Source organism: Halichoerus grypus, chromosome 14, assembly GCF_964656455.1.
Source record: "Halichoerus grypus chromosome 14, mHalGry1.hap1.1, whole genome shotgun sequence".
Classification (NCBI taxonomy): Eukaryota; Metazoa; Chordata; class Mammalia; order Carnivora; family Phocidae; genus Halichoerus; species Halichoerus grypus.
This window is the reverse complement of record NC_135725.1, coordinates 74,055,689-74,082,634: the sequence shown is the minus strand read 5'-3', so window position 1 is coordinate 74,082,634 and position 26,946 is coordinate 74,055,689. Positions and strand designations below refer to the sequence as shown.

Genomic DNA, 26,946 nt, shown 5'->3' with positions numbered 1-26,946 from the left:
AAGCGTCTGCCTTGGGCTCAGGTACCGAGTCCCACATAGGACTCCCTGTTCAGTGGGAACCTGCTTCTCTCTCTCCCTCCACCCGTCCCCCTGTTCATGCATGCTCCCGCTCTCTCTCAAAAATAAATAAATAAAATCTTAAAAAAAAAAAATAGAATGGATCTGAAAGATAATTGGGTTGACCTGGCTTTTGGATTGATTTTGCAGTCATCAGCTGGCTGGCCTTTAGAGCATCTATGGAAACATAGTTTACATATGACACTTTTATCTTTCCCTTGAAAAGAATGTAGCAGCAAAATGAAAACAGCAAATCCAATACCCATATCCATACTGAAGCTAACAAGGACATTCTTATCAATTATCTGTGCATAAACTATTATACCTTTTTTTCTTTTAAGATTTTACTTATTTATTTGACAGAGAGAGAGACAGCGGGAGAGGGAACACAAGCAGGGGGAGTGGGAAAGGGAGAAGCAGGCTTCCTGCTGAGCAGGGAGCCTGATGCGGGGCTCAGTCCCAGGACCCTGGGATCATGCCCCAAGCCAAAGGCAGACCCTTAACCGACTGAGCCACCTAGGCACCCCTAAACTATTATATCTTTTTTTTTTTTTTTAAGATTTTTTATTTATTTATTTGAGAGAGAGTGAGAGAGAGAGAGAGCACAAGACAGGGGAGCGGGAGAGGGAGAAGCAGACTCCCTTCTGAGCAGGGAGCCCGATGTGGGACTCGATCCCAGGACTCCAGGATCATGACCTGAGCCGAAGGCAGTCGCTTAACCAACTGAGCCACCCAGGCGCCCCTAAACTATTATATCTTAACTAGGCTCTAAGTTTTGTAAATTTTTCACTGTATTAAAGGCATTGCCCAACTCTCCCAGAATCTTATTCTTTTTTCTTTTTTTAATATTTTATTTATTTATCTGAGAGAGAGAGAGAGATCATGAGCGGGGGGAAGGGTAGAGGGAGAAGCAGACTCCCCGCCGAGCAGGGAACCCAATGAAGAACTTGATCCCAGCACCCTGGGATCGCGACCTGAGCCGAAGGCAGACGCTTAACCGACTGAGCCACCCATGCGCCCCCAGAATCTTATTCTTTTAGGAAATCTTCCCAGATTGCCTCAGTTAAAGGAGAAATCTTGGTTTCCTCTTAATAGTATTATCATTTGTTTATGTCTTATTTAGGCCAGCACTGATCTCTACACTTGCAATCTCACTTAACCTCTTAGTCCTTTAGAGGAGGCATTGTTGACCCCATAAACAGGAAACTTAAAGGAAACTTACAGTACACTACCTTGAGAAAACAGGGTAATAGTTTCAAATCATGTTAAATTTATTTTGCAAAATGTTAGTATGTATTATACATTAAAATTGTTGGGGGAAAAGGCCCCCAAAAGTTGTGAAGTTCTTATTTTTTAAGGTGTTTTTTTGTTTTGTTTTGTTTTGTTTTAAGTAATCTCTATGCCCAGTGTGGGGCTTGAAATCACAACCCCGAGATCAAGAGTCGCAGTGCTTTACTGACTGAACCGTACAGGCACCCCTCAATATTTGGAGAAGAGGAGCTCAGAGCTAGACTAGACTTTGAGTTCATTTATTTTTTATTTTTTTTTTTTTAAAAAAGATTTTATTTATTTATTTGACAGAGAGAGACAGCAAGAGAGGGAACACAAGCAGGGGGAGTGGGAGAGGGAGAAGCAGGCTTCCCGCCGAGCAGGAGCCTGATGCGGGGCTCGATCCCAGGACCCTGAGATCATGACCTGAGCCGAAGGCAGATGCTTAACAACCGAGCCACCCAGGCACCCCACTTTGAGTTCATTTATTGAGCCTATTATATACCAGACCCTAGGCAAAATATAGTCAAGTGGTAATTATAATAGACAATTATCATGTTACATAATAACTGATTGAATAACTTTTATTAATCTGTATGGAGTATAATTCCATACAACAGCTACTTGTTATATATCTTATATTACAGTTTGCAATTATTTATTATGTAATGCTTAATATCCTTTTTAGAGGATGTAAGCTCCTTGAAAATAGAACTCAGCTTTGCTCATCAATATATACTCAGCATTTAGCACAGCATTGGATACATATTTCTTGAATGAACGAAGTAGACTCCAGTGGGAGCCCCTAAGAAGATTATCTAATCTAGACTTTGAGATTAGGGGCAACTTCCAGGGGAGAGAAAGAACAAGAAGAATGTTTCAGGCAGAGGGAACAGGATATGCAAACGTTGGAGATTAGAAAGATCTTGCCTTATTTGAGAAACTGGAAGTTCTGTGTAGCACACAGTTGGAGTTGAGAAATGGCCAGTTAGGAAGCTGGGGAAGTATGGAGAGGTGAGGTCTCGAAGGACTTTGTAAAGCTGTCTTGTGGAGTTTGGATTTTTATCTTGGTAATATTGAGGTATTATTGAGGGTTTTAAGGAGGAAAGAGACTTGATCAAGTTTGGTTTTTAGAAAGATCACTGTGGATGCCATGTGGAGAATGGATAAGAAGCAGGCAAGACCAGGACAGGGAGATAAGTCAGGAGGTTGTTGGAATAATTCTAGTTAGATAGATATGATGGTGACCTGAACTAGGGCAGTGGCAGTGAGGATGGGGAGAAATGGATGGGTTCAAGAAGTATTGAGCAAGTAAAATCAAATGGACTCAGGGATTGGTCATGAGCACCAGAGGAAAAAAAGACAAAGGATGTTGCCCAGATTTCAGTTTGGTTGTGTATGTTTGCAGAAAAGAGTTAACACAGGAGACATGACAACATCATCTTTAGAAAGTCCTGTTTACAAGGTTGGCACTTGGCTAGCATATGGGAACTTGATTGGTAAACAGTTCCCCACACTGATACAAAGCTTTCCATAAATGATACGTGGCTCAGTGTGCCTAAACTGCACAAACAGTAGGTTTCTATTGAACCTTACCTTTCTGGGAGTGTAGAGTTTTGGTTTATGCTAGAGGGTTTTTGTGTGACCAACCCCCAATAAAAAACCTGGGGCACTGGGTCTCTGATGAACTTCCTTGGGAGACTGTATTTCATATATGTTCTTCCAACTCTTTGCTGGAGGAATTAAATGTGTCCAGTGTCACTCCACTGGAAAAAGGACTCTTGGAAGCTTGCTTTTCATTTCCTCTGGACTTTGCCCCCATGTGCCTTTTCCTTTTGCTGATTTTGCTGTGTTATCTTTTTGTTGTATTACATCTTAGCCATGAGTACAACTATATGCTGAGTCCAGTGAGTCTCGGCAAATCACTGAACCTGGTGGTGGTCTTGGGGACCCTGATAAAAAAGTATTTTCACCAGGAGAAGAGAATACAAGAGTGAGAGCAGGTTTTACTGGGGCAGTGGGGATTGAAAGATACAGGTTCTAGTTTGTTATGTCGCATTTGTGTGGCTGGTGGGATATCTGTGTTTTCTGACACTCAGGAGCAAATTCTGGGTTGGGGATACAGATTTGAGCATTATCAGCATTTGGATAGCACTTGATACCAACGTAAATGAATTAGATTGCCAAGGGAGGGAGAGTGTGAAATCTGGGAGCATGGGCATTTAAAAGGTTGGGCAAGGGGCGTCTGGGTGGCTCAGTTGGTTGAGTGTCTGACTTTTGGTTTCGGCTCATGTCCTCAGCTCGTGATCTCAAGTGTCGTGAGAGCAAGCTCCATGCTCAGCAGGGAGTCTGCTTAAAGATTCTCACCCCCTCCTTCCCTCCATCCCTCTCTCTCTCTCTCTCTAATAAATAAATAAAAAAGAAAATAAAAGGTTGGGCAAAGGAAGAAGAGGCCCAGGAGTTAAACAAGGAGCCAGAGACATGGGAAGACAACAAGAGAGGGATCCCATTAGCATTTATTGATGTCTTACTTGGGCCAATCCCTTCTCCCACCCCTGCAAATATCCCCACAGAAGTCAAGGGAAGAGTTTGTTTGAAGAAGAACAAATTAGTTGACAGTGTAAAAAGGGCGGCATGAAGGCCAAATAAGATAAGGACTGATAAACTGTGTTTAGTAACAAGGAGGTTGCTGGTGAGCTTAACAAGAGCAGTTTCATTGGAATGGTTGGGGCATAAGATTCATTGCAAGGGATGGGAAGGAATCATTCTGCCTGTTAGATGATAGGACCATGTTTGATGGAGTAAGTTTGAAGTACAGTTCTATTTCAGTGTAATAAATGAGTAAAAGGTAGGAAATTATGACTTGCAAGGCAAGAATTTACAGTTTGAAGAGACCAGAGAGCATCTGCTCAATTTACCAATCACCTCAATTTATATACGCAGAAACTGAGGTCCAAAATAAATGCCTTGACCAAAGTCCTGTGGACAGGCAAGGTCAGCTGATGCTGTTTAGATCAGAAATACAGTCTTTTTTTTTTTTTTTTAAGATTTTATTTATTTATTTGACAGAGAGAGAGAGAGCACAAGCGGGGGGGGGGCGGGGGGCGGCAGGCAGAGGGAGAAGCAGGCTCTCTGCTGAGCAAGGAGCCCCATGCGGGACTTGATCCCAGGACCCTGGGACCATGACCTTAGTCGAAGGCAGACGCTTAACCAACTGAGCCACCCAGGCATCCCCAGAAATACAATCTTGATTTCAAAGACACTTACCTGTCATTTCCGGTATGGTGGGATATGCAGTCAAGTAGGTATTTGTTCAAGGTTGGAGGTGAACAGCTTTTATAATGATTCCAGGTTTGAGATATGTCAAATGAAATGTCATTTTCATTTTCTACTAACAGTGCCAGACTAGCCTCTCTTTTTGGACTGGATCAGACATCTGCTGGCCATGGAAATGAATTCTTCCAGTACACAGCCCCAAAGCAGCCTAAGAAAGGCCCAGGAGCAGCTGCAACAGGTAAGTGAAGAGGTTAGGATTGGTCCCTAACAGGTTAGTTGGAAGGGTAAACAGCCTTCCAAAAGTGACATGCCAGGTTGTCCATCCTCAGTCAGTCTGGCCAAGTTCACTACCAGTGGTACATTCTTCTCTAAGCTCTGATATCCTGAATTCCAGCACCTAGATAGTATGCCCTTTGTTGGAAGCTGGGGGAGGAAGGTCTCAGACAAACTCTTTTGCCCCACGTGAACCACACTCTCTAAAACTGCCTGAGGCACTGTCCAATGTTTTGGCAAGAAGGAAGAGCTGCTTTTCAGTTCTTTTACCTGGATAGGTCAGATGTATGCTGACAGTGACTTTTTCCCAACTGGACAGTGGTGCTCAGTGCGCTATCCCCTGTACCTTTCATCATGATGGAGACACACTGAATGAACATTTGTTGAATGAAAGGAGAGAAAGGGGCAACTAATATTTCTAAAATGCCTGCTTTCAGTCTGGTCTCAGGTACTTACATAAATTCCCTTATTTAGTTGTCTCAACAGTGCTGTGAAATAGGGAAGACTACCACCAGTTTAGAGGCTCAGAGAGGTTTAGGGACTTGATCAAGGTCATACAGCAGTAAGTGACATAGTTGAAATTTGAACCCTGACTTGACTCACTCCAAAGCTCTTTCCTCTACACTTTGCTATCTTTCTGTAAGAACCTGAAGAGGAGTGGGGGACTGATAGAAATAGTCCTGAGCAGAACAGGTGGTAAGGGGCATTAAATTCTTTGTTGAATGAAGATGAAAGTATCGAGTGCCTTTTACATGTTGGGCACAATGCTGGCACTGAAGGTTTGTTAGATTATTGAGAGTTGAAGAGTTGCAACAGATATCATATGGCCCATAAAACTAAAATATTTACTGTTTGGCCCTGTACAGAAAATGTTTGCTGTTCCCTGCTCTAAATCTTACCTGTCACTTTGGGCAGCTTTGCTATAGATTGCTGGTCCTGTTCTCCAAGCCATGACCAGGCCAGATTTCTAGTAGGCTCTGCCTTTACATTTCCTCTGGCACAGCTCTTCATCAGCAGTGTGTTTCTGACTCAGTTTAAAGCGGTTGAGTTAATGGATGTGGATAAAAATAAACAGCCTCAGTCCCCAGCCAATGAGGTAACTTGATTTTGTTTTAATTAGAAAACAACAACTATGAGTTAATTATACTTTTAAAGGGGAGTTATAGAGGCATTTCAACTTAAAGATTACCTATACAGTCTTAGGTAGGCATTTACAAAGAAAAAATAAAGTCGCAAGATAGGAGATCCTCTCTGTTCAGGGGGTATTTGTGTAAGAAGTCTTTGCGGGGAAAGTGACTGCAGCATAGTTCTTGAATCTCTTCAGATTTCAATATAAAAATAGAGCAGATAGAAAAGACAAACCTATGGGTAATATTTACAACAAATCCAGTTGAAAAGGTATCTTCATGAATATCTCAAAATACAGGCAGGTCTGGACAAACCACTAACAGCTGCAAGGCTTGTGTGGTATCAGCATTTGCATGGGAGAAAACAGGGTAGCAATGGGTTATCTAAATCTGAGCATGGAAGAACCCCAAAACAGCCACCAGATGTTCATGGAAAATATGGCAGGTGAAGCTGAAACTGGAAAGTGTTTTGCCCACTCTAGTTGTGGGTAGGTACAAGCGGTTGATAATGGGGACTGAAAGAACTGGAGCAGTCTTGCTCCTATGAACCTTTTTTTTTAAAGTAGGCTCCATGCCAACGTGGGGCTTGAACTCATGACCCTGAAATCAGGAGTCACATGCTCTACCAATTGAGCCAGCCAAGCATTCCACTCCTATGAACTTTTGAAACTCATCCCCTAGGGTGATCTTGTAGGACAAGTCCCCACACTCAGAAGAACCAGCTGGGAATGGAATTAAAATTGAGGAGGATGGGGATATAATAGAAGTGAAGGAGAAAAGATATAGATAAAAGTAGGGCTAGAAATAGAATCAGGAAGTCTCAGGAGGAAGCCACCATATTTTTGAGCTCTATTCGAAAGCAACAGAAGAGGGAGCTCTATGAAGTTAAGAAAGCCACCTTGAACCCTACCGCTTTCTAGAAGTTCGGAAAAGCAAATTTCGCACTAAAAAGAGCAGTAGGAATTTACCAGAATCCAACTCCATGTCAAGTAATGAGAGAGCAAGAAACAGAATACTATCCTTACAGACAGTAAGAGCTCTATTCTGTGAGAATGTTTCTTACTGAATAGATCAAAAACTACAACCACCTGTTAACATTAGGAAAATAATATAAGACATGAAATGAGAACCTAAATGAGATTAGAAAATCTCAAAAGTAAGTGACAAGACTCAGGAAAGAATTAGAGACATAAGAAAAATTTCAGAAATGAGGGCTAGGGACACCCAGGTGGTTCAGTCGTTAAGCATCTGCCTTCCGCTCAGGTCACGATCCCAGAGTCCTGGGATTGAGCCCTGCATGAGGCTCCCTGCTCCGCGGGAAGCCTGCTTCTCCCTCTCCCACTCCCCCTGCTTATGTTCCTTCTCTCGCTTTGTCTGTCTCTGTCAAATAAATAAATAAAATCTTTAAAAAAAAAAAAAAGAAATGAGGGCTAAATGAGAAGGAACACAAGAATGAATAAAAACAGCAGATTATATCTGAAGAGAAATAGAAGGTTAACAAGAGGAAATTGTTAAAAAATAAAAAATTTAAGAGATAAAAATGTTCCAAAAGAAAGTGTGACAAATATTAAGGATGGCAAAGAAGATTCAACACATGGAGAGAGAGTGTGTGTGTGTGTGTGTGTGTGTGTGCGCGCGCACGCGCGCGCGTGCACAGAAGAAAAAAAAGGAAGGGGAAAAGAACAGACACTAACAACTGTAATTCAAGAAAACTTAACTCAGGGGCACCTAGGTGGCTCAGTCATTGTCTGCCTTCGGCTCAGGTCATGATCCCAGGGTCCTGGGATCGAGCCCCGCATCGCCTCGGGCTCCCTGCTCAGTGGGAAGCCTGCTTCTCCCTCTCCCACTCCCCCTGTCTAGTCTGGTCTTCATGTTTTCCTTATTATTTTATAAAAACCTCTCTCTCCCTCTGTCAAATAAATAAATAAAATCTTAAAAAAAAAACTTTACTAAAAAAAAAAGATTTGTAAGTACATGTTAAAAGAAGTCCTTGTCGGTGGGGCATTCAGAATCTGCAATACTGATTTCGGAGAAGAAGGGCTGCTGAGCCAATGAGAAGATCCCATCTGACTTACCCTTCTAGCAAATCCATGAGCAACCTTCCATTTCTAGGGTATTAGATAGCGAGATGAGAGTGTACTGGGAGAAGCAGAACTAACCTGAAGGGAGGATGCTAGGCTGACCTTGGGGAGACTGTTTTTTCTCAGTGTTTCACACCTGTCCTGATAACCTGCCTCTGGCCTTAGTTACTTTTTTTTCTTAACAGCTGGCTTATCAGGAGAAAAATTTTATTGTCGTATGACGTACAACTGGACAGTACTGGTTGAATTGACAACTATGTTGTAGGTTTTTATAAAATAATAAGGAAAACATGAAGACCAGACTAGGACAGCAAGCAAACAACGTAGGTGGGTATTCATCAAAACAAAACAAAACAAAAGGACCAGTACAAATCTATAGAAAATGTTAAATCTCTGTTTCGCTGTAATCAATAAATGCAAATGAAAACAACAGTAACATGGCATTTCCCTTTTCCCTACTGTCCCTCTTTGGTTGGTAAAGATTTAAAAAGATCGTCTCCTGTTGTAGGCAAGAATGCAAAGCGGGCATATTCACACTGCTAGTGGGGCTGTAAACTGGTGTGACATTTCTCAAGGGCATTTGGGCAGGACGTAACAAAACCTTAAAATGTTTTACACTCCTTCACCCCATAATTCCAGTTTTAAGAATTTATTTTAAGAAAGTAATTAGAGATACATACTAAGATGTATGTTTTCAGGATGTTCACCACAGCATTATTTATAATGGAGGAAAATTGGAAACAGTCCAAAGAAATGTCAAATAATAGGACATTGGATAAATTCTGGCCAAGTCATAATACAGTATTTTATGTAACCACCAAAAAGCATCTTTAGGGTTATTTTATCTTTGTCTTGGAGACTGTTTTAAAAGAAAAACTAGTACTAAATAAGAAAAGGAGGTTGTCAAATTATATCATAAATTTCATTTAAAAACTATAAGAAAAAAAGCTGTGAAGTTTATGTGTATTGAAAAAGGACCAGGAATAAATGCATCAAATTATTAACATTTATTTTTAATTGGTGAGACTACAGGTCATTTTTATTTTCTTTATCCGTTTCTGCATTTGCTAAGTTTTACGTATTATAGAGTACATGTACTCTATAATCAGAAAAAAAGATGTGTCAGTATTGTTAAAAAACAAAATTCAGCTGCGTAAATTTTAAAGATCTTTTTGGCTTTAAGTGACTCATGAATTGGGCAGCATCCCATCCAACAGATAGAAAGGAGCTCTGAGGAGTTGCACAAAATGACTTTTATAGGCAGAAGGGAGCAAGAACAAGGAAGTTACGGTAGGCAAAAAAGCACGATGATTATTGCAAGATTGCTTTCCTCAGGGGATGGCAGGGATCTGTCATGTAGATGACCTAACTAATGCTGAGCAGAGAATTCGTGATTGACTGGTTTCAGATTCCATTTCAGGGAGAGCCGAAACTGTTAAGTAAGTCTCAGTTTAGTGACATCTGTCGGTAAGTCTCAATTTGGTGACTGGGACTTAGCATAAGTGACTCCATCTTAAGCCTGTCATCTTGTTTTTAAAATACAAAAGGAAAGAAAGAAATCAAACAGGGATACTTCTGAAAGTAAGTTCTTGGTTTCCATGTCTGTGCCAATGTTCTCACTATTCTTCCATCAACACATTCATGTGGTGAGTATAAATATGCAGTTTTCTCTAAATACACTGTTTTAAAACGTTAGTGTTACCCTGAATCACTGGAAAAGTGAAGTAGTGAATATGATCTGAATATCATCATTAATTTTCTAGCCTGAAATAAGGGAAGGAGAAGTAATTTATATTAGAGCTGGCAAAATACTGGAAAAAGAAAAGAAAGTAGATGGAATATGACCTCGCTTTCTGGGCAGGGCCTCTTGTCCAGCTCCGAGACTTGTTTGGAGTGGAACCAGAGTTGGATTCTATCCTGGGCTCGCTGCTATCATTGTGTCATGGCACTTGGGTGCTTAGAGCTCCCATGTCCTCATTCCCAGATGAGGTCATAGGGCTGTTCTGTGGGTCAGATAAAGATAATGGCCATGAAAACATTGTACCACTTAACTGTAAGATGTAAAGGAGAATTTTGAAGCTGCTTCAGTGGTTAAAAATCAGTTTTAAGAAAGACGTGAATGACATCTTTGTTTTCTTCTTCATCTTTAGGAAATCAGGTGCCAGCAAAAGCAGCCCCCACTACAACGGGCACCCCCACCGTATTGGTTGCAACAGCAGTTCATGCGTATCGATAGTAAGTAGCCGAGAAGGAATGCTTTCTGAAGTTGGGTGTGGGATGCTGGCTTAAGCTCCTGTCTTTTCTCAATAAGCCTCTGTCGGTGGCCAAAGGAGCTACGCAATTAGGCTGCACAGTCCTTCCATAGGCAGAGGATCAGTAATGCTTTTTAACATTTCGGTTAGAGAATTCTGCACATACAACTTTGGAGAGCCATTGTTTTGTATACTCTCTCTAGGAAGTGCTTGTACCCTCAACAACTACCTTCTTAAGTGCTCACTCCACTGAGATACCATGAAGAGATATTTAGAGAGTAAAGAAGTTGTATAAGAGCTTTAAATTATAAACTGTTCACCTCTATCCTTTTCTTGAGGCTAAATGACTAGATTCCTCACTTCTCTGTGGCAGAAGACAAAGCTGTTCTACTTAGTTTAAGGAAGTATTAATACCTATTATTTTTCTTGCTTCTGTAGCACAAATGGTCAATATATAAAGCAGGGCAAGTTTGGTGCTGCAGTGCTGGGGAATCACACAGCCAGAGAGGTGAGAATGCCCCCATGTCTCGTGTACATTCAGGTATCCCAGATCATACTGACGAGTTAGTTTTTACCTCAACTTGCCCAATGTCTCATGTGTCAGAGGATTAGAATGATCATTCGTTTTGAATGTGAATTTTTAATATGAGGTACATAGTAACATTGATAGTCACATCTTGCTTACTGTTGTGCATTAAAACAAATCCAACCGGGGCGCCTGGGTGGCTCAGTCCGTTAAGCGGCTGCTTTCGGCTCAGGTCATGATCCTGGGGTCTTGGGATCGAGCCCCACATCCGGCTCCCTGCTCAGCGGAGAGCCTGTTTCTCCCTCTCCATCTGCCTGTCACTCTGCCTACTTGTGCTCTCTCTCTGTCAAATAAATAAATAAAATCTTTAAAAAAAAAAACCAACCATGCAAAATCTTTTAAGTTTGACCTTTGTGATATGGTACTAAAGACTTTGGAGAGTTTTAGAGTAAACCATTTACCAAGGACATCCCTTTGTTAGGTAATGAAAAACACTTAGTGTTCTACTTAGAGCATTCTGTCTTTATGCCTGAATCAATGACCGGTGTTTATCCTTTGAAAGTTTGACAGTGAGGTGGGCAGTGGATCGCACAGCATAGTATTGGTTTGGGTCAAAAAGAAATGTGGCTAGACGCCCCAAGACTTGATTTCCTTATGTGGGTTGTATCTAGGTTCAAATTCTGCTCCAGAGGAGTGCCTGGGTGGCTCAGTTGTTAAGCGGCTGCCTTGGGCTCTGGTCATGATCCCAGGGTCCTGGGATCGAGCCCCTCATCGGGCTCCCGGCTCAGCGGGAAGCCTGCTTCTCCCTCTCCCTCTCCCACTCCCCCTGCTTGTGTTCCCTCTCTCGCTGTGTCTCTCTCTGTCAAATAAATAAATAAAATCTTAAAAAAAAAAAATTCTCCAGAATGTTTTAAACATTGTTGAGAGAAGCATGAGAAATTCTGGCATTTCAAAGGTCCAGTGAACTAGGGCCACGCTCCTAAGACACTCTGAGACACAGATAAGATGAGCTGTTCAGGGTAACTAATGTAATAGACAACACTCATTTGTATTAAAAACAAACAAACAAAAAACTTAACTGTGGAAATTTGGAAACACATATAAAAATTGTGGGACTCGAATAATGAACCCCCAGAAACCCATTCCTAGGCTCTAAGAGTTATTAATCTTATTTCATCTTGATTCCAGCCTGTCTTCCTTCTTCTGCTCAGATTATTTTGACTATATCTCCAGCATACAATTTTAGATGTAAATACTTTAGTATATATCCCAAGGATTTTTGTTTCTAACATAACCATTATCCAATTATCACCTAAAAACCCCACAAAAAAAATTTTTTTTACGATTTTTATTTATTTATTTGAGAGAGAAGGAGAGACAGTGAGAGGAGAGGGAGAAGTGGGCTCCCCGCTGAGCAGAGAGCCCGATGCGGGACTCGATCCCAGGACCCTAGGATCATGACCTGAGCTGAAGGCAGGTGCTTAACAACTGAGCCACCTAGGCATCCCTAATATTTTTTATCTCATTCACTACCAGCTAGTGTTCAGATTTACCTGATTGTCTCTTTTTTTTTCCAGTTTGTCTTAATCAGGTCTAATAAGGTCCATACATTGCAATTGGTTGTTATGTCCCTTAAATCTTTCATTCTTCTGTCCAGAGGTAAATGATGTCTAGTTGTCCCTGATTTTGTCATATAGTAGCCATCCATGATTATTATCTGGATGTATTAATTCATTAGGAGTTGCCATTTGGATTTTAAAAATCTGGTATTGGGACTTTACCACCCTTCACCACCAGTAGGAGGTAGTAGGTTGTGGCAGGCAGCAGTTCCCACTGCAACAATTATAAAGAAGATAAATTGCAAAAATTATATTTAAAATTCACTGGAGAGCTGTGGAAATGATGAGGACTAGATGAACTAAAATTTCAGAGAGGGAAAAGCCATTGAGCCGACTATTTCCTGCCCTTGGTTCTTTCGCTGATATGATGCCTAGGAGTGGCATGGCATGGTCAGGTATGGCCCAGTCAAAGAGGCTACTGAGGGGAAGAGACACCGGCAGACACTAGAGGAGCTCCAAGCACAAGATTGGTTTTTCCCCATGGGACATTTGCAGAGTTCTGGGATGGTGCAGAAGTCCAGGGGCTATGCCGGAAAGGCAGAGGGAAACTTCTTCATCTCGTGGTGCACAGGAGATAAAAGTCCTACTATAGGGCTGGTACCTGGAATAAGCAACAGCAACGACTTTCCTCTCAATACATTTGCTAGATTTTGAACTTCATGGGGAGGAGGCTAAAGAACTCAGCTCAGAGGGGCACCTCGGTGGCTCATTCAGTTAAGCGTCTGAGTTCGGCTCAAGTCATAACCTCAGGGTCCTGGGATGGAGCCCCGCATCGGGCTCTGTGCTCAGTGGGGAGTCTGCTTGTCTCTCTGCCCCTCTCCCCACTCCTGCTCACTCACACGCTCTCTCTCAAATAAATAGATAAAATCTTAAAAAAAAAAAAAAAAAGAATTCAGCTCAGAATCTATGATGAGCAGAACTTTCAGGACCGAGGAGTCAGAGAACTTCTAGGCTCTCAACCAAAAGCCAGGGAAGATAATAAATACTTGAGAATAGGGGCAGCCCAGAAGTGGACCAACTATTGATAAATCTCTGATCCTTCCCCGAGCAGTTCAATCTATGATCAGATTGAATTGAGTTTTCAGCCCCTCATTCTATCTGCCTAACATAGGATAAGGAAAGTCTTTTTTGGTGCAAGATTGTATATCAGCCGACATAGTCCTTCCCTCCCCTGTGGAATTGAATTTTAATCATTTGCTTAACTACGATTGTGTGTGTGCATGCGTGCGTGTGTGTGTGTGTGTGTGTGTGTGTGTGTAGTAAATACATATGAAACATAGTATTTGCCATTTTAACCATTTTGAAGCACACAGTTCAGTAGCATTAATTACATTCATGATATTGAGCAATGATCACCGCGATCTATTTCCACTTTTTCATTACTCCAAGCAAAAAAATCTGTAACCTTTAAGAAATAACTTCCCTTCCTGCCTTCCATTATTTCCTGGTAATGTCTAATCTACTTTCTGTCTCTGTGAATTTGTCTATTGTAGATATTTCATATAAGTGGAATCACTTACGGAATCTGGCTTATTTCAGTTAGCATAATGGTCTCAAGATTTATCCATGTTATAACATATATCAGAACTTCATTCCTTTTTAGGGCTGGATAATATTCCACTGTGTGTATGTAACACATTTTATGTATCCATCAGTTGATGGACACTTCTGGTTGTTTCCACCTTTCAGCTATTGTGAATAATGGTACAGTGAACATTGACATACGAGTATATGTTTGAGTACCTATTTTGAGTTCTTTTGGGTATATACTAGAAGTGAAATTGCCTTGTCATATGGTAATTCTTTGTTTAGCTTTTTTCTTTTTTTTAAGATTTTGTTTATTTGTCAGAGAGAGCAAGAGCGCACAAGCACAAGCAGGGGGAGCGGCAGGCAGAGGGAGAGGGAGAAGCAGGCTCCCTGCTGAGCAGGGAGCCCCAAGTGGGGCTCAGTCCCAGGACCCTGGGATCATGACCTGAGCCAAAGGCAGACGCTTCACTGACTGAGCCACCCAGGCGCCCCTATGTTTAGCTTTTTGAGGAACTGCCAGACTCTTTCCACAGTGGCTGTACTATTTGTACATTTTCACAAGCAATAGATGAGGGTTTTAAAAATGGCCATTCTAGTCAGTATGAAGTGGTACTTTTTTATGGTTTTAATGTACATTTCCCTAATGACTAATGATGTTGCACATCTTTTCATGTATGTGTTGGCCATTTGTAGATCTCTTATCACCCTCATACCAGTGAAAACACCAACAAAATAATTGCTAATTACAGTAAAAGAGTAAGTAAGGCCAAGATGAGAAGAGATGAAAGTGGATAGTGAGAAGATAGAATTTAAAACCTAAGCTTTAAGGGATCAAGTGAGTTTTGAGTTTTATATCTCTATGCAGCACAACCCCTGACATCTCGCTGATGATTTTGTATTTCCTTTTAACTTCGGTTTTCTTTTTTTCCGGCCCACCTTTACTTGAGTACAGTATAGGATTCTTCTTTATATCAGTCAACAACAGTCAGTTACTGTTGCCAGGATTCATCTGAACTTTGAGCTAATGGTAAGACTTCTCATGTTGGAATCCTCAGCTCCTTTGGGATGGGTTTATAGGAGAAATTGGTCTATGTGTACCTGGCAGGAATTAGATCTACTGCTTCAGCCCCTGGACATCAGAGTGGATATCTTAACAGAGCCTCTCGAGAAGGTCTCTTGGCCACATTCTGGGAAACAGACCAAGGGGTGGTTGTTGGAGGGCAGGAGGGAAGGAGAAAGTTCCCTATCTCTCTCTGGGTCTACCTGAGTCAAGGCCCTTCTCTGTGAGTTTAAGCAGTCAGATTTTTGCACTCTGCTGCCTGTCGTTGAGTTATCCCAACATTTCTTCTTTCCCCAGGTTCGGCCCAATAACTATAGCACTTTTTATGATGACCAGAGACAAAACTGGTCCATCATGTTTGAGTCGGAAAAGGCTGCTGTGGAGTTCAATAAACAGGTAATACCATCTTACTCTTCCTGTGAAAGGCCAAACACTAGCCTGGATTTCCCTTGATTTTAGGAAACTATATGGAAAATTCATAACCTGCTATGTTTTGTTAGTGACAAGCATTAAAAACCCACTAAATTTGTCACTTGAGCTTATTGTATTTCAAGGAGATAATAGGAATACTTACTGAAATTGCTTGAAAATGAGACTTTAAGAGAAAAAAGGCTTAATGCAAACTTCTTTAAAACATTTTCCACTTCATAAATTATCTTAAGGAATAAATAAAACTCATTTAAAAATAGTGTTTTAAAAGAACTTTTACAAAGTTAAATGATCCTTGTAGAACATTTAGAACAGCATTTTTAAAAAAAATCACTTGAAATCTTACTGCCCAAAGTAACCACTATTAATGTTTTCTTTTTTTCTATGTGTAGTGTACATAAGTAAGTATACCCCTTTAAGAGTTCAATATCTTGCTATGTATATATATTTTTAACAATGTATAATGTGTCTTTCCCCACCTCATGAAAAATTGTTTGGAAACATTTTTGAAATTTGCATAGTATGAATGTTCCTTAATTTATTTAACCATTCCCTTACTTTTAGACATTTAGATTACTCTCCGTCTGAAATAAAGGATACTGTAGCAAGCATTGTTGTGTATAATTCTGTGTCCTTTTTTTCCCCCCCGATCATCTCCTCGGGCTAAATTTCTAGAAGTGGAAGATTGGGTCAAAGAGTCCAAATATTTCTTGGTTCTGTGGACAGTTTGTCATACTGCTTTTCAGAGAGATTGTACGATTTCATATACATATCTGTTCTCTCACTATACCTTTGCCAACATTTAGAATTATCTTTTTTTTTTTTTTTTAGTCTCATTTGCTTGGTAAAAAACGACATCTCATTGCTTTAGGTAGCATTTATTTGATTGTAATAATGAAACCTTTCTTTTAAGAAAATGAGTAGCAAATTTGTAATGTAGACCATGTTAAAAAATTGACAGTAAAGTAAGTATTCACAAAGATGTGTTTGACTCTTTTGTCTAAGATTTGTGCTAAGATGATATGACTAAGTCTGTAGGTGGTGGGCATGCAAATCTGGGAACGTAGCATGGTTTTATAAAGGGCCTTTTTTCTAGCTTACTGTCTTTAGAAATGCCTTCTGAAATTGTTCTAGAAGCTCTCCTTTCTTTCATGGGTTCCCAAACACTGAAACAGTAAAATCCTTATAGTAATGCTAGCTAATGGTTTTTGTGTCCTTAACTGTTATTTGCCAGGCACAGTGCCAAGGACTCTATTTGTATTTAGCTCAATCTTCATAACTACCCTAGGAAGCATGCAGAGTTTTTAATCTCCATTTTACAAAATACCTGTATGAAATAAGGTTCACAGAAGTTATTTGGCTGAGGCCACAAGTTAGGAAGTGGCAGTGCCCAGATCTATACCCAGATGGTCTGACTCCAAAGCCTTACTCTTAGGCACTTTGATTCCTGGCAAGATTACTGACTTTGGAATGGTTTATTTCTAAACATGTAATCAGTTTTGTTAGTGGATACCACTGTTTGGAAACATTAGCAATAATGGAGTGAATATTTACTGAGCTTACACTGAGTTTATGCGGCTTTGATTTCATCTCGCAGGTGTGCATTGCCAAGTGCAACAGCACCCGCTCCCTGGAGGCAGTGCTCTCCCAGGACCTCACTGTAGCAGAAGGCCCTGCTGTAGAAGCTGGAGATTCTTTGGAAGTGGCCTATACCAGCTGGCTCTTCCAGAATCATGTGCTGGGCCAGGTAAGGAAATGTAGCCTACAAGTTCATTTGTAGTTGAAATAGCACTAGGACTATTCATATGTAAGGTGTTATTACCATGAATTGCTGCTGTTGGCAAATAGAAATCTTTTAGGAACCCTGCTTTGGCTGCTTTTGGGGCACAGCCATGAAATCCTATCAGGTTAAATCTGCTCAGTGCCACTTTGTCTCTTCTATTTAGAATGGAAACCCATTTCCTAAGTATCATTTTTGGTAATTGTTCATGTGTATGTCTTGTCTTCCTATATCAGTTTTAAACTTGAATTTATTCTTATGGGATTAGGTCTTAAAACTTTTTAGAACTTCCTCACAGTTGTTTGTTTTTTGTATAATAGATACTATAAATAGAGGGGACTTGTGTCTTAATATCCTTAAGTTCTCAAAGACAGTATGATATAGAAAGAGCTTTAGACTATGATTCAAAAAAATATACATTCAAGTCCCAATTTAGCCATGATGTGAGTGAACATTTCTCTTCAGGTATTTTAAGAACTACTGCCCGCCCCCCCCTCCCCCGCCCAGTATATTTGACATTCCTTATTCCAGGAATACTGTGCTAATCTGTATTGACTATTACTGATTACTATTATTTTTGAAACTGGTTGACCTCATTTACTTTGATCAAATTGCAGGTTTTGGACTCTACTGCTAACAAAGATAAGCTGCTTCGCCTGAAATTAGGATCAGGAAAAGTCATCAAGGTACTGGCTTGACTGTGTTCTTGTATGGCTTTATCACTTGTGGTAGGCTTAGTTTATATTAAATTTGTAAAATTTCTAACCTGGGTGTATTTTCTGAGTCTGGAAAAGCTTGGTTAAAAAGTAGGAGGAGAAGAATGTTTACGTTATCTGGGAGATTACTTGGGAAATTTTTACCTATGAGAATATATTGAAGATGGTGACATTTGTTTAATTCTCACTCTTTTTTTTTCATCGTGTGACTCTGAGGAAATTATTTAAATTATTCAATCTTCCGTGTAGCCTAATAGGGGAAGAGATGAAACTGTTTCTTCTAGAATTGTATCATAATGGGTGATTCTTACCTGTCTGAGATGCCTTGAATCAGCACTTCCCAGTCATTGTGGGAAGCAACTACCACACAGCAAGAGGAACACTGGGATTGGAGTCTGGGACTTGGCTTCATGTTGTGAAGCTTTTCTTTACCAGCTGTGCAAGTGCTTTATAGAATAAAGAGTATTTTACACATGTTGAGTATCATCATGTCAAGACCTGTTGATGCTCTACGAAGCACTCATTGGCAAAAGTACTCATTGCCATTTTGCATAACAGAAAGGTTTTCTTCATAGCTTTGTTTATGCCTCCTTTTACCAGAATCTTTTGGAGATTTCTTCCTGTAGATCATAGGAGTTAAGGCATGAACTTTAAAGGTACACAGATCTAGTGTTTCATCTTGGCTTAACAATTTACCAGTGATCTGATCTTGAGTTAGTTGCTTCACCTCCCTAAGCCTCAGTTTTCTTACATGTAAAATGGAGATAATGCTCCTAATCTTATGAGGTTGTTTTAGGGATTAAACAACATAATGTAAGTAAAGCACTTACCAGAGTACTTAGAAAATATGTTTAATGAATGGTAGCTTTTATTTCTCTTTTAATACCATTGTCCTGTCCTCCAATTTCTCTCATCACCTAAAATAAGCCTATATCATCTAGCCCTGGATATGCCGGCTTTTACAAGGGAATAGAAGCAGTATTCTAGATATTCTTATAACCAAGGGGGGATTATAGTTGAATTTGATGTCTCTCAAGAGGTCCAAACCTGAAAGTGTGGAGGAGAGGAGCTTAATATCCGGGACTTCATTTTGTCTTATGAGGAGGTTTGTGTCCTGATGAGATTTTCCTCTTCTCTGATTCCCAAAGGCCTGGGAAGATGGGATGCTGGGCATGAGAAAAGGAGGGAAGCGGTTGCTTGTCATCCCTCCAGCCTGTGCTGCTGGCTCTGAAGGGGTAATAGGATGGACTCAGTCGCCGGACTCAATCCTGGTGTATGAGGTGGAGATAAGGCGGGTGAGTGAAATTGTGCTGTTTTGTGTTTGATGAGTCCTTTTTGCCATTAAGTAAAATGAATAAATAAATATGTTTGAATAACAAATTCAAGGACTTTCTTTCTCTTTTTTTAAGTAAAAATGGTGTAGTTGGAAAGGGCAGTGGCTTTGGAATCTAAAGACCAAGGTTTATGTCCTTCCTGGCACCCTATTTAGAGTCTAGAAGAGGTGGTGACTGAACAAATGACCTTTCTACACTAACCTTTTTATTCTGTCTATAAAATAGTGATTCCTACCCAGTGCACTTGCCTTTTGCCTTAGTAATTCCATGGGTATAAAATTATTGTATTGCTATTTTCACGTAAGTATGCAAAGATATCTGTATGTAGATAGAGATACATAGTTTCCTCCTTCTGCCACATTATTTGTAATAGTAAAAACTGGAAACAATTTAAATATCCATCATTAAACAACTGGTTAAGTTAAGGTCTTTCACGGAGTAGGCTTTTATGCAGTTCTTACAGAATATCCAAAATCTATTGTTAAGTGAAAAAAGGAAGTTGCAAATCAGTACATATAGTATGATCTCTTGTGTGTATACAAATACATGTAAACATATAAAAATACTTACATATAAATAAATAATTTACACAGTCATATACATGTACATATTTGTGTATCTATACATATTGATACGTATATGCGCATATATTCATAGAAAATTGCTGAAAGTGTTAGAAGAAATGATTAAAAGCGTCTTTCTCTGGGGAATGGTAATGGAGTTCAGAAACTTTTTCCTTTTTATTTTCTCCCCTTATTTTCCATTAAAAAATGTTATCAAGGGATGCCTGGGTGGTTCAGTCGGTTAAGTAGCTGCCTTCAGCTCAGGTCATGATCTCAGGGTCCTGGGATCAGGTCCCCCATCGGGCTCCTTGCTCAGCAGGGAGCCTACTTCTCCCTCTGCCTGCTGCTCCCCCCTGCTTCTGTGCGCGCGCTCTCTCTCTGACAAATAAATAAATAAAATCTTTAAAAAAATGTTATCAAGAGTATGCACAATTTTCTCCAATAAAATTTGTAACAAATTGTGGTTAAATAAATTAATGCCCCCCTCCAAAAAAAAAAAAAAAAGACCTTGTTTGCTTTACACTGTGTTTGTTAGGTCCAAATGTGATAGTGGTTGTGACTATAAACTACAAAATACAGTACAGAAAGTAAGTATTATGGTTATCTTTATTGTGGCTGTTATTTCTGCTGCAACGAATGATCTACTTTTCTTCTCAGTGGCTCTTTCCTAATTGAACACCCTTATCTCTGCTGGGTCAATCCAACCCTCTTTTACTCATGGCTTTTAGCTGCCTTTTTCACAGCTTTTATATCTTGTCTCAATTTTCCATTGAGTTTGAGGAAGTCATGAATGGTTTTAGATAACAAACCAATTTGAATCCATCAAGACTGGCATTTTGTAACCATAAGGAAAAAATACATCATTGCTAACGGCAAGATTTCATTCCTTATTTATGGCGGAGTAATATTCCATTGTATATATGCACCACATTTTCTTTATCCATTCATCAGTGGATGGACACTTGGGCTGCTTCCATAGTTCGGCTATTTAAGATTTTTTTTTTTTTTATTTGAGAGAGAGAGTGCACACGAGAGAGAGAGCACAAGCTGGAGGGAAGGGCAGAGAGGGGGACAAACAGGCTCCCTGCCAAGCATGGAGCTCCATGTGGGGCTCTATCCCAGGACCCCGGGATCATGACCTGAGCCAAAGGCAGGCGCTTAACCAACTGAGCCACCCAGGCACCCCTTGGCTATTGTTAACAAATTGACATGCTTATTAAATTGACCAGGCTGCTACAGAATGATAATACCCAGTGTGATGAGTGTCGAGAGAACATTACACACTACTTGTGGAGTATAGAGTAGTTCACCCTTTGTGGTGTGAAATTTAGTGGTATATACCAAAAGTCTTAAAAATGAACATACCTTTTCTCTCAACTATTTAATTTCTGGGAATTTATACTTTGGGAATGATTATGTGCAAGGATATAGATAGAAAGTTATTCACTGAGTATTGTTTGTGATGTGACAGGAAAATTAGGAATGAACTGTATATCTAACAACCAGGAATTGGTGAAATATATTTTGTAGCAGCATAGGTATTTAAGACTTCTGTTCCCAAAATCTTTTAGAGACTTTTTCCTATAGATAATGGCAGGTATGGGCATGACCCTTGAAGTCAGACATAATGTTCAGTAGTTACAAATGATGTTGTAGATTAATAATTTAGTAACATGGAAATATGTTACTGAGTGAACGAAGCAGATCACAAAACAATATGGTCCCTTTTTAATAAAAAATACACAAAGACATAATACAAATGTGAAATACTGCATCTCAAATTCTAGCAGTGTTATTTTGTCGTGGTTGGATTGCGGGTGATTATTATTATTGGCTTATCCACATTTTCTGATTTGCTACAAGGGAAGAGGTAATGACTTGTGTAGTGAAGAATAGGTAAACGGAAGGAGGGTGGAGAGGGCAGGGTTCCTTTTTTGTAGCCTGTTCCACCTGTGGTTGCTCTCTCCCTAGGTCAAGTTTGCCAGAGATTCTGGCTCTGACGGGCACAGCGTTAGTTCCCGGGATTCTGCGGCCCCTTCTCCCATACCAGGTGCTGACGGCCTCTCTGCTGACCCTGTTGTATCACCACCCACCTCGGTGCCTTTCAAATCAGGGTAAGATCCTGGAGTTGTATCATGCTCTTTTATTGTCCATAAAAATGATCCTTAGAAGGGTTCAGAAATTGGGATGGTTGCAAACTTAAGTAATTTTAAATAATTGGGAAAAAAATGGGATGAGAGAAATGGGGAAAATACTAGCATCAAGATTTTTCTGACAAAGGATTAATTTTCATAGTCTTTAAATGCACTAACTTGGATGTGTATGAATACCTGCTGAACTCTGGAAGAAAACTGGGTAAAAGGCATAAACATAAAATATATACCCAAGGGAAAAATGTAAATAATAAGAATTTGAATGGAAAATTATTCATTTTCACCAGCTTTCAGAGATTAATGCAAACTGAAGAATGGTTATGATTCTGTATCATAGCCATTGAATCGGCAAACGCTTTCAAAAACAACTTGTTCATCCAGCATAATCGGGACTTATGATTATAGATTTGGGATTTTTTCTTTTAACCTCAGCATATGTCTTACTTGATTTCAGGGAGCCGGCCCTTCGTATCAAATCTAACTCCCTCAGTGAACAGCTTACAGTAAATTCAGTGAGTATACAAGTCTGTCTCTCACCCCCCAGTCTACTGAGAAGGTTTCATGTGCCTCCCGGTAGAGTAGGTTAGAGCAAAAAAAAAAAAGCTACTTTATTAATTTCCCCTTACTGGAGAGTTAATATAAATTAGCTTCTGCATGGGCTGACCTGGGTTCAAATCTTTATTCTTGTAAACTTGTGGCCTTGAGAAAACTATCTTAACTTTTCTGCTCCTCCGCTTCTTCATGATTAAAATGGAAATAATTCTCACAGCCCCAAAGCACTAAGCTCAGAGCCTACATAAAGTATGACTTCACTAAGCATGAAGATTTTTATACTCAAGAGGTATTTATGAGATTTAAATGAAATCATATGTGTGAAGTTTTTAGTATCGTGTCTGGCATATTGTAAGAGCTCCATTAACATTAGCTCTTGTTATTATAATTACTGCTAACACTACATACCTTCACACTTTCATTCTCTTAGATGAATTCTGCACTAATTCACCAATTAGCTGACTTTGAGATGGTCTCTGGGCCTCTGTGTTTCCCTAACTGTAAGACAGGAAGACTAGCATACAGTTGTAGTAAAATTTGGATTTGAAAGCCTTTGGGAGCATGTACGCTGTACTTTGCTGCTACCCTGCCTAGTTCATGAAGGCATCTGAGTTTGCTGCATGAGCATGCGGCGAAAGCCCTGTGGCTTCCACCTACCACTTTGGGAAACAGGATGATTGCTTGGAGTGAAATTGGTGATTACTTTCTCTCCAGCCCTAGTTTACTTGTTTATATTCAGCCCAAAGCAGGAATTACTAAGCAAATAATTGATCAGGTATGTATAAAAAGTGATCTCTGAAACCCAGAAGGTTAAGCCAAAGAATTAAGAAAATTTAAAAAACTATAATCTCAGATCTTTGAACAGTCACAAAATTTATTTAGTATTGGTTCTATGATACTTTCTAGACAGAGCTACTTTTGTCACCTATTTCTAGGCTTGAGTAACTTCCAATAGACTAGTGGTCTCCAGCCTTTTTAAAAATTTTCTTTTGTCTTGTTAAAGTTTTTTTTTTTTTAATTGAAGCAAAACTCACCATCTTTTTTTTTTCTTTTTACATTTAAGTTTTTTTTTTTAATAGGTAATTGCATTCATAAAGTTCAGTTATTAAAACAGTATAACAGAGTGTACCTTGAAAAGACTTGCTCCCACCCTGACCCCTGGGTACCCCATCCCATCTCACTCTCCTTTTAGGTAACTGCTTTTATTAGTTTCATATATATTCTTTCAGTGTTTCTGTATGCAGATGGAAGCAGATAGGAATGTATATTTTATTTCTCCCTCCTTTCTCAAAATATAGCATAGTATATATATTACCTACCATTTCTACATACTACCATATATGTAATAGTATCTTTCCATGTTAGTGTACAGAAAGCTTCCTCTTTCTTTCTTTTTTTTCTGTAGATTGCAGTATGCCATTGTGGGGTATGGTTTATGTAACTAGTCCTCTTTTGATGAACCCAGCTTTCTTTCTTTTTTTTCTTCTTTTTTAAGATTTTATTTATTTGACACAGAGAGAGACAGTGAGAGAGGAAACACAAGCAGGGGGAGTGGGAGAGGGAGAAGCGAAACAGGCTTCCCACTGAGCAGGGAGCCCGATGTGGGGCTCGATCCCAGGACCCTGGGATCATGCCCTGAGCCGAAGGCAGACGCTTAACAACTGAGCCACCCAGGCGCCCCTGAACCCAACTTTCTTTAATTATGTGTTTCTAATCAGTCCAGAAAAATTGAGCACACACTCCCAGTATCTATATCTATTTATAAATTATATACATACTGTCCCTCCCTGTAAACAAGCTTAATGTCTTACATTTACCACAGCTTAGAGATAATTCAAAAATAGAGGTTATGATCATCTCTCTTTTTTTAAAGATTTATTTATTGATTGATTGATTTAAGAAAGAGGGTATGTGTGCATGTGCACATGCGCCTGTGAGGGTGTGGGGAGAAGCAGAGGGAGAGAATCTTCAAGCAGACTCCCCACTAAGCACGGAGCCCAACATGGGGCTCCATCTCAGAACCCATGAGATCACGACCTGAGCGGAAATCAAGAGTCAGTCGCATAACTGACTGAGCCACCCAGGTGCCTCATGATCATCTCTTTTTATACCCAGTAGATTAGCATGTACACCCTCAGGGGTATATACTCTCCACTCTGAAGGCTGCACTTTGGACCAGTTAATGGATACAGAGGCTTCTAGCACAGGGGCTATTATGTAGTCCGTGCCAAGTCAGAGTTAAATGAACGTGAATTTGGAACAAAGAGCTCCTGTTTCCTTCTTTCCCCAAATTGCTTCTGAATATTATCTGCTGAATTGCTCCCAGGGTTTTCAGAGGGTACTGTCATCTAAGATGCCTCCTTCCCTTGATCTGTACTTAGTTTTTCATCTGGAAAATGAGAAGAATTATGCCTGGTGGGGAGACTTGATTGAAATGAAATAATACATGTGGAACCACTTTGTCCATTCCAACATATAGGGAATTATTTTTACTGCTATTATTAATTGTGACCCATGTCACAATTTCTTGGCAAGAAATCTTTAATTCTCATTTTGTAGAAGAAAAGGCTTCAAATTGATATAGCAGGGGGACTTGTTGAAGGGTTTGATGTAAGAGCCAAAGACATAGAGCTAAAGTAGTGAGCCTTGATTATAGTGATTTTTGTGACTTTCCTCTTTTTAGAATCCTGACACAGTCAAAGCCAAGTTGATCTCTCGGATGGCTAAAATGGGCCAGCCCATGCTGCCCATCCTTCCACCACAGCTGGATTCCAATGATTCAGAAATCGAGGTATGACCCCTGGGCTGTATTAGAATGAATAGTGCAGATGTTTCTGCCTTGTGTTCTTTTGGTTAAGATTACTACTTTTTCTGCCTGTAACCCAGAATCATCATGTAGAAAGCTTATATTCAAAATGGTATAGGTTGGTATTGGTACCTGTGTTTCCGCTGTGATTAGCACTTCCCCTGAGAAATGGAAGCAATCCCGCACATCTGCACAAGAACGGGGAAGTTTTAAGTAGTCCATATAGCCTTCTACTAGGTTCTCTACTGTCAGTAAAAATCACACTTGAGGCAGCATGGTGCCCAACCCATAAAAGATGCTCAATTCACTTTGGTTGATTGAATGTTTAGATTCTCTTGGGAAACATTGGTCTTGTTTCTGATGTTACCTGTTACTAAAGATTGCACTGTTGTGTCTCTCAGCTTTGTATATGGTGTGATTGTTTTGAAGTTCAAGAATTTTATTGCAGTGAAATCTATCAGTTTTTTCCCTTTGTTTTTTGCTTTTGACATTATGCTTAGAAAGCCTTCTCACTTTCAGGTATTATAAACATCACGTGTTTTCTAAAAATATTATTTCGTGTTTAGATCTAAAATTTTAATCCATATGGAATTTGGTGTATGATACAAAGTAGCTCAGTTCTAACTTAGTTCTTTTCCCATTGGTTAGTTCCTTATTGAGTAAAATCATCCTCTCAGTTGAATTGAAACACTTTTAACAGAGATTAACAGAGATTGATTTTTAGGATTCTTTGACTTTGATATAAAACAAAGCAAAGGTGATGCTCTTGAAAAAATTTTCTAGCATAGGCTTTATTTTTCATAATTTTGTTTTATTTCTTCCTGGAAAAGCTGTAAGTAGATTTAATATTTTAAAAGAGGGTAGGATTTCTGGGGCCTCTTGTTATAGGATTGATTTTTAGCTGGTTCTGGAAATTAAATTTTAATAAGGTAATACTGTTATTAAAATTTTTAAGTGCTACTTATTCATTGTAGAATGATTTAAATTGCAAAGAAAGAAAAAATATATTTAGCAAAAAGTGCATTCTTCTTTATATATTATTGCTTTGTAACCTGATTTTTTAACTTAGTATCATGAATATTTATGTTAATACCAATATGAATAACATAAATAATATAATTAACATAAGTAAATAAAGCAAAGCATTATTTCCTTTAAAGGCAACTCAATGTTCTGTTAGATCGATTTATCATAATTTCTTTCATTCTGTTGTTAGACATTTAGGTGGATTTAGAGCTGCAGCGATATAAAACTGGCATGCTTTTCCAGAAGTGCATAATGCGTTTTGGAGAGGGCGCCTGGGTGGCTCAGTTGGTTAAGCAACTGCCTTCGGCTCAGGTCATGATCCTGGAGTCCCGGGATCGAGTCCCGCATCGGGCTCCCTGCTCGGCAGGGAGTCTGCTTCTCCTTCTGACCCTCCCCCCTCTCATGTGCTCTCTCTCATTCTCTCTCTCTCAAATAAATAAATAAAATCTTTAAAAAAAAAAAAAAATAATGCGTTTTGGAGAATATCAGGGGGCAAGGGGAAGTTCTAAAGTAAAAGAAT

The 26,946-nt window shown here is 39.6% G+C and overlaps 1 protein-coding gene across 2 annotated transcripts in view; it reads left to right on the top strand.

Annotated features, from left to right (window-relative positions):
* Positions 1-26,946, top strand: part of FKBP15 (FKBP prolyl isomerase family member 15) — a 57,480-nt gene that overhangs the window by 7,236 nt on the left and 23,298 nt on the right. Inside the window, exons 1-12 of one of the 2 annotated variants that reach the window (XM_078061631.1) lie at positions 4,724-4,840; positions 8,269-8,410; positions 10,234-10,318; positions 10,774-10,843; positions 14,960-15,034; positions 15,365-15,463; positions 17,094-17,243; positions 17,894-17,962; positions 19,141-19,287; positions 21,861-22,003; positions 22,497-22,554; positions 25,278-25,385. In XM_078061631.1, the coding sequence (XP_077917757.1) occupies positions 8,374-8,410; positions 10,234-10,318; positions 10,774-10,843; positions 14,960-15,034; positions 15,365-15,463; positions 17,094-17,243; positions 17,894-17,962; positions 19,141-19,287; positions 21,861-22,003; positions 22,497-22,554; positions 25,278-25,385 (1,041 nt within the window). In that variant the 5' untranslated portion in view covers positions 4,724-4,840; positions 8,269-8,373. Of the gene's footprint in view, positions 1-4,723; positions 4,841-8,268; positions 8,411-10,233; positions 10,319-10,773; positions 10,844-14,959; positions 15,035-15,364; positions 15,464-17,093; positions 17,244-17,893; positions 17,963-19,140; positions 19,288-21,860; positions 22,004-22,496; positions 22,555-25,277; positions 25,386-26,946 lie in introns of those variants that run through there. The other variant, XM_036121958.2, reaches the window with a different exon arrangement.